The sequence below is a fragment of the Gekko japonicus genome, unplaced genomic scaffold, assembly GCF_001447785.1.
Source record: "Gekko japonicus isolate JY-2015 unplaced genomic scaffold, Gekko_japonicus_V1.1 scaffold790, whole genome shotgun sequence".
NCBI lineage: Eukaryota > Metazoa > Chordata > Lepidosauria > Squamata > Gekkonidae > Gekko > Gekko japonicus.
The window spans coordinates 611,616-619,431 of NW_015163626.1; the positions used below are offsets into that span (position 1 = coordinate 611,616).

The window sequence follows — 7,816 nt, forward strand, 5'->3', positions numbered from 1 at the left end:
AGGGCTAGTGAGTCAAGATGCATAAGTAACTGGGCAATTATAGCTGAGATTAAATTAGCATACAAATACAAGAGTCAACAAACAGATATGAGAACCAAGTTTGAGTCCAGTGGCACTTCCAAGATAACAAAGTTCAATTCTGGGCATAAGTGAGAATTGAGAGACTTAGCACAGTCCCTTCAGATACACTGAAACAGATTTCCTCAAATGTTACATATAGGTGGGCGGTTAGTTGTCAGGAAGGGCTAATTAGAGTCAGATGCATAAATAACTGAGTGATAAATATGGCTAAGATTGGAATGACACATTTGGTTAGACGTGAATAGCAGCAAATTGGCATACAGATAAAGGAATTAACAGATGTGAGAACTGAGTTTGAATCCAGTGGCACCTTTAAGATAAGAGCAACAAAGTTTAATTTCCAGGTATAAGTGAGAACGGAGTGACTTAGCATGTCTAAGGAGATAAGCTGGTATCTCTGTTAAGCCCAGGGGGTTCCATTTATAACAATAAAACCATCAATATATCACAGGTATAAGAGAGGTGTGAGTGGTTGGGAGTTAAGGATGCATTGCTCCAAGTTGGCCATAAAGATGCTGTAAAGGTGGTAAAGATGCCGTAAAGATACCACTGACCTATAGGAATCTGTAAAAAGGTAAGGGTTCCCTTGCTCGAAAGCCAGTCGAATCCGACTCTAGGGTTGCGGTGCTCATCTCTGTTTCAAAGCCGAAGAGCCAGCGCTGTCCGAAGACGTTTCTGTGGTCATGTGGCCGGCATGACTAAACACCAAGGCTCACGGAACGCTGTTACCTTCCCACCGAAGTGGTACCTATTTATCTACTTGCAATTTCTTGCTTTCGAACTGCTAGGTTGGTAGGAGCTGGAACTAGAGACGGGAGCTCACTCCGTCATGCGGCACACTCGGGTCTCGAACTGCTGAACTACCGACCTTCTAACAGCCTGCAGTTCAGCGTCTTAATCACTTGAGCCACTGCAGCTCCTCATAGGAATCTGTAGTTGTCACCAAATTTAAAGTGGTTATGGGTGAGAACAAAATGGCACAGTTTGGTGGCTAAATCAGCTGTGGTGTTAGAAATTATATTCCTTATGGCTTGTAATCCATCTTTGGGATGTTGGCAGACAGATTCCACATCCTTGGCTAAAGTAGTATTCTCTGGAAGGTGGTTCAAATATTGTATTTTCCTTAGAAATTCTGTGGTGTCATGCACATAACTAGGAACACTGATGGCATAGGGTCTCAGAACAGAGTCCATATATCCAGATGACATTTTTATTGTCTTGGACACATGGTAAAGAAGCCCTGGACATATTTCAACAGGCATTCAACGACTTTCACCTCACAATGAAGACAATCCCCATTGGCTAGGATCACCCATGTGACCAATGCTATCACAATCAGCTTCATTTAGCTTCAACACAGCCAAATCTTATTTGCCACACAGCACACTGTGACATCACCTTCTGTCTGTGATGTCAAATAGGTGGTTTCGATCACTCACATTTCATGGCACGCCAAAATAACTGTTTAGTAACACTACAAAGGTGCAGGTAATTTGACTATCTGAAAAAGTGTGCTTGCAGAACGAAAGCTTATACCAGTTGGTGTAGTGGTTAAGTGCGCGGACTCTAATCTGGGAGAACTGAGTGATTCCCCACTCCTCCACTTGCACCTGCTGGATGACCTTGGGCAAGCCATAGTTCTGTCAGAGCTGTCCTTGAAAAGGAGCAGTTTCTGTCAGAGCTCTCTCAGCCCCACCTACCTCACAGGGTGTCTGTTGTGGGGAGGGGAAGGGAAAGGAGTTTGTAAACTGCTCTGAGATTCCTTTGGGTAGTGAAGGGTGGGGTATAAATCCAATCGCCTCTTCTACCTTGAGTAAAATTCTGTTGGTCTTAGAGGTGCCACTGGAGTCAAACTTTTTTCTTCTTAATGTGTTAAACGCATTTCTAAATCCCCCATTGGTATTAATAGACTGTATAGTCTTCTCCTGCGTATTTCTCTCTGGAAATCTATCCTGCTATTGAATGGGACCCAATAGTCATTTAATAGCAGCTTTTACAGGGCTTACCTTGGTTTGCAGAGTATTGCTATTTCCTAGGCAGTGCAGAAAGACAGGTCCCTGTCTCCCATCCCCAAATTTAAAATTGTTGCAAGCCCCTTGTGCTCAACGCGAGCCGTCATTCGATTGGTGCGTTCTCTTTATTCCTTCCTGGTCCTTTCCATGTTGATTTTACCAGCAGAGAATGCCCATACCTGCACAGCATCTAATGCTGCTACTTGGCGATGTATAAATAAAAGCGCGGCTGGGGCCCCGGGATGGTTGAAGGATCTGCCAAGCCCAATCCTCCGTTTTCAGCACTGTTAGATCGCGCTAACAAAGGACTCTTAGAGTGATTCAGCAAGTGATTCAGCTTTATTGGAAGTAACGAACAAGCACTCAACTCAGTAAGAAACCAGAACGGAAAACAGTGGGAGCTTATGCTCCTTTTAAACATAACCGGGCTAATGTAGCCACGCCTATTTACAAATAACAACCAATGAGATTGCTTAGTTAAGGACCAATGAAAGTCTTTCCCTCGCAGGGAAAAGGCACAGTTCTGATTGGTCGCTGTTACGAAGCGACCAATAGGAAGTTCGCTCAGAGGAGCCTGGTCTGGCTCGAAGCTTAACATAGGAGTCCTATGAGGTGATTCATGTAATCGTTTCAATACATTACAATTCCTCCCCCCTAAGTTAAGTCATCATCCATTTGTTTTATTATTTACATACATTCAAGTCACGCTGTTGTACATCAACTGTTCCAAAATACTTTATTACACTCGTAGTCTTTTAGATAAGTTGGCATCTGCCGCGTACGCTGAGACCTGCGAAGCGGTGCAGGCTCTATGGGCACACAAGGTTGTGAGTCACTGTGGGGTTCACTACAGCCTGGTTCAGGCACAAACTCTACTGGGGTTTCAGCCCCGCACACAGGGGTCTGCCCTGACTCGGGGACAGTACCGGGCCCTTCGGTACTCACCGCCTGCTCTGGGGGTCTCCACTCAACATTGGGGAATTCAGCCGTCGGAGAGTCAGCGCTGTCCTTAGCCCAACGTCTCCTTAGCTGATCTATGTGGCGCCGCCATACTCGACCGTCAGCCAACTGTACCACATACATGCGAGTACCCACAGAGTCGGATATTACCCCAGGAAGCCATAAGTGACCATTAGCATAATTCCGTGCAAGAACCTTGTCCCCTTTTTCAAACATTCGTACCTTCGGTTGTGAGTCGGTACGCTCGGAATGATCGTCAGTGAGATCCGGATGCAACCTGTTTAACCGAGTTGTGAGCCCCCGCCCCATTAGCAACTCGGCCGGACTGCGGCCTGTAGCACTGCAGGGGGTGGTGTGCTGCCGCAAAAGAAAGGAGCCCAGCCTCTGGCTCCAGTCACCCTCGTCCATTTTACCCAGGGCCTCTTTGGCCGTCCTGACCATCCGTTCGGCTTGGCCATTAGATGCCGGATGGAAAGGGGCCGAAGTCATTTGGCGGATGCCATTACTCGTGAGGAAGTATCTGAACTCCTCAGAAACAAATTGAGGCCCGTTGTCACTGACGATGACGTCAGGCAACCCGTGTGTGGCAAAAAGGCGGCGAAGCGCATGAATTACGGCTAGTGAAGTGGTCGACTTCATGTGTACAACTTCTAACCATTTAGACATTGCATCTACGACAATCAAGAACATTTGCCCTTGGAGAGGGCCAGCAAAATCTATATGCAACCTGGCCCAGGGTTTCCCAGATGATTCCCAGGCTTGGGGTGTAGCGTGTGGGGGATCAGGTCTAACCTGCTGACACTTGGAGCAGACTCGCACCCACTCCTCGATTTCCTTGTCCAGTCCTGGCCACCAGACATACCCTCTGGCCAATGCTTTGGTGTGCACCATCCCAGGGTGACCCTCGTGCAGGGATTCCAATACTCTCTTCCTGAGCTGGGCAGGGACCACCACCCTATTGCCCCATAGTAGACACCCCTTGGAAATCGAGAGTTCGTTTTGGCGGCTTTTGTAAGGTGCGAATTCAGGCTCAATGCTCCCAACCGGCCACCCCCTCCACACCCAGTTAAGTACTCGGGAGAGAATGCAGTCCTTGGCCGTCAGTGCCGCAATGTCCTTGGACGACACTGGTGCCTGGGGGAGCACATCCAGAGCCAGGACCTCATACGCAGGGGCAGGGTCGGATCCCACACAGGGCAATGGGCATCGGCTAAGGGCGTCCGCATGTCCGATTGCCTTCCCAGGCCGGTGTTCGAGGTCATAATCGTACGCCTGCAAAAAGAGCGCCCATCTAAGCATACGTGGGGACATTATGTTTGGCAACTGCTTATCGGGCGCAAAAATCCCCAGTAGCGGCTTGTGGTCAGTGACCAGCAAAAATCGTCTGCCAAAAATAAAATCATGGAACTTTTTGACAGCCGCTACCAACGCCAGACCTTCCTTGTCTATCTGGGCATAGTTCCTCTCTGCCGCAGATAAAGACCGAGAATAAAAAGCGATAGGCGCTTCGCTCCCATCAGGCATCAAATGGCTCAAAACTGCGCCTACTCCAAAAGGTGAAGCGTCAGCAGCTAACACCAGGAGCTTCTGATCATCGTAGTGCGTCAGCACGTCATTAGATGTCAACAGCTCCTTAACTCCCACAAAAGCCCGTTCCTCAGCCTGTCCCCATTTCCATTTAGCCTCCTTATGCAAGAGCATGTGCAAAGGGGCAGCCACCGATGCCTTATGCGGTAAAAACGCATGATAAAAATTGAGGAGTCCTAAAAATGCCTGGAGCTCCTTCTTACTCACCGGCCTGGGGGCGTTCCGGATTGCAGCTACCTTGTCGTCCGTGGGGTGCACCCCGTCTGCATCGATCCGGAATCCCAGGAACTCCACACTGTTAACTCCCAGTGTGCACTTAGACCGTTTAACCCTGAGCCCTGCGTCCTGGAAACGCTTTAAGACTTCCTTAACACGGGCTATTAGTTCCTCTTCAGACTTCCCGGCTATTAATACGTCGTCGAAGTAGGGCACCGTGCCTGGTACCCCCCTCAAGAGTTTCTCCATCAAGCCTTGAAAAATTCCGGGCGCCACATTTACCCCGAACTGCAGGCGATTTACCTTAAACGCGCCTCTATGGGTGACAATCGTCTGGGCTTCAGCAGCCTCAGGAGTGACAGGCAACTGTTGGTATGCCTGTGCCAAGTCCAATTTGGCAAAAATTTTCCCTCCCCCCAAGGAAGCCAGAATGTGGCTTATAACCGGGACTGGGTAGGAGTGTTGCTGTAACGCCTTGTTAAGGGTGCATTTGTAATCCGCGCATAAGCGTATGGACCCATCAGGCTTGACAGGCGTTACAATCGGGGTTTCCCACTTACTGTGAGGAACAGGCTCCAAAACTCCCTGTTCCACGAGTTTGTCAATTTCCTTCTCCACCCTAGGCCTGAGGGGAATTGGGACCTTCCGATATTTCAACCTGATTGGCTTTACGGATGGATCAAGTTCGAACGCAACCGGGGGCCCTTTGTACCGCCCCAGACCCTCTGCAAATACATCAGGGAACAGGTCATACATCATATCCCATTTATTCTCAAGCGTTTTGTTAACTCCTGAAATACCAATGCCTAATGGCTCAAACCAATCCAACCCTAGTAAGTTGACCCGGTCTCCCTCGGCAATAAGAAAAGATAGCTTAACACATTTCCCCTTATACTCAACATCCGCAGTGTCCCGTCCGGCCAGGGGAATTCGGTTGCCCTGGAAGTCGGACACTCGGGTCTCCGCAGGCTGGAGCCGCCGTCGGCTTCTGGTTGGGAACAACGCTTGCCAGGATGCTGCAGAGATCACTGTCACCGAAGATCCGGAGTCCACCTCCATGGTGCACGGTCTGCCGTCGAGGAGTGGGGTCACGGTGATCTTGCCCTGGCAACTGGTGCGATTGATGACCGATGCGCTTGATAGGGATGCTGTCACCGAGTAGCTTGCTTCTGGTGCTGATGATTGCTGCTTTCCCCGGGCGTTGGGTGGTGTGGTCTTCTGTGCCGTCCTGCTGTTGGATGTAGGGTCCTTCTGCGCCGACCTGCAGACTCTGGCGAGGTGTCCACGCCGCCCACACGCTCTGCAGTTTACATCTCGAGCCCAACAGGAGTCGCGCTGGTGTTTCCCGCCGCAGCCGGAGCACGGCTTGACGCTGGTAGTCTTCGCTGGGGTCCGCTTGCCTCGGACCGCGTTGACGTCATCGTCCGCTTCTTCGCCCTCGCTGTCTCGCTGAGAGTGGACGCTGGGCTCTGCCATCCTCTGGCGGACCTCCCTTGTGGACTTATCTGCTGCTTCTGCGGCCACGGCCTCGTCGTAGGCCACTGCCCAGGTCAGGGTGGTGCGGGCGAACAGCCTCTGTTGCAGCCTCTCGTCTTTAAGGCCACAGACGAGACGGTCTCTGAGGGCTTCCTCTACGTTGTGGAAGTTACACGGCCGTGCGGCTTTGCGAAGGGCCGCCACGAAATCCGCGATGGTCTCGCCTCCGGCCTGGTTCCGCTTGTAAAATGCGTGCCGGCAAGCAATCTCCGACGGCTGTGGAGAATAGTGAGCCTTAAGCTTCTCAGTGATGTCAGCGTAGGTGACAGTCTTTATATCAGTTGGGGCCACCAACGACCTGGCTATGTCGAAGGTCCCCTTCCCGCAGGAACTCAGGAGGCACGCCCGTTTCTTGGCCTCGTCTGTAATGTCGTGTGTCTCCAGATGGAACTCGAACCTGGATAGGTAGGAGTCCCAGTCTTCTGAGGAAGGTTCGAAGCACTCGAACTTCTGGCTTCCAGCCATCGTGGGAGACTTGGGCACCGGAGCTGGTGGCGCCTCCGCCGGATCGGCTGCTGTGCTCTGCTCGCTTTCTTCCGAGTCCGAAGTGTGGATGTCCGCAGGGCTGCCTACCTGCTCTAACATCCCATCCTCGTCGCCAATTGTTAGATCGCGCTAACAAAGGACTCTTAGAGTGATTCAGCAAGTGATTCAGCTTTATTGGAAGTAACGAACAAGCACTCAACTCAGTAAGAAACCAGAACGGAAAACAGTGGGAGCTTATGCTCCTTTTAAACATAACCGGGCTAATGTAGCCACGCCTATTTACAAATAACAACCAATGAGATTGCTTAGTTAAGGACCAATGAAAGTCTTTCCCTCGCAGGGAAAAGGCACAGTTCTGATTGGTCGCTGTTACGAAGCGACCAATAGGAAGTTCGCTCAGAGGAGCCCTGGTCTGGCTCGAAGCTTAACATAGGAGTCCTATGAGGTGATTCATGTAATCGTTTCAATACATTACAAGCACCAGCTCTAAGCCACTGCCACCAGTGCCTGGTTTGTTTCTTAGATGCCTGGGAGGAGCAGCAGGGGGTGGGGCTGAGCATCCCAGGAGAGAATGAGCTACATGTGGATTCTCACTGGGGAGGCTTGCACAAGGCATTTACCCTCAGGCCTATAGAAACAGAGGCCCCCTAAGCAAGTACTCTGAAGGTCAGACAGAAGTCCAGTTCCAGCACTTGCTTTGATAAACCTGATTCTCAAACACACACTTGGAACATGAAATGTGAAACCCTATCTGGTAATCTATTCCCACTCACGTGTAGATTAATGACTGCTCATCTTTTTCTCATTTTTGCTAGCTTGTGGCTTTTTTTCTGTTGCTATTTTGTGAGTAGCGGTTTTAAAGGAGGAGGCAGAGGGGGACTGGAAGAAAGACAGGTTGCTTACCTGTAACTGGTGATCTTCGAGTGGTCATCTGTGCA

At 50.2% G+C, this 7,816-nt stretch overlaps 1 protein-coding gene across 1 annotated transcript; it reads right to left on the reverse strand.

Moving 5' to 3' along the window:
• Positions 1-3,497: 3,497 nt before the first annotated feature.
• Positions 3,498-6,145, reverse strand: LOC107107237 (uncharacterized protein K02A2.6-like; the record flags this gene model as incomplete). The annotated part of the gene is made up of 3 exons (XM_015407499.1): positions 4,848-6,145; positions 4,270-4,739; positions 3,498-4,110 (listed from the first exon to the last, which is right to left on the reverse strand). Coding segments are annotated over exons 1-3 (2,151 nt in total), but the record flags the coding sequence as incomplete, so codon positions are not given.
• Between the last annotated feature and the right edge of the window lie 1,671 nt (positions 6,146-7,816).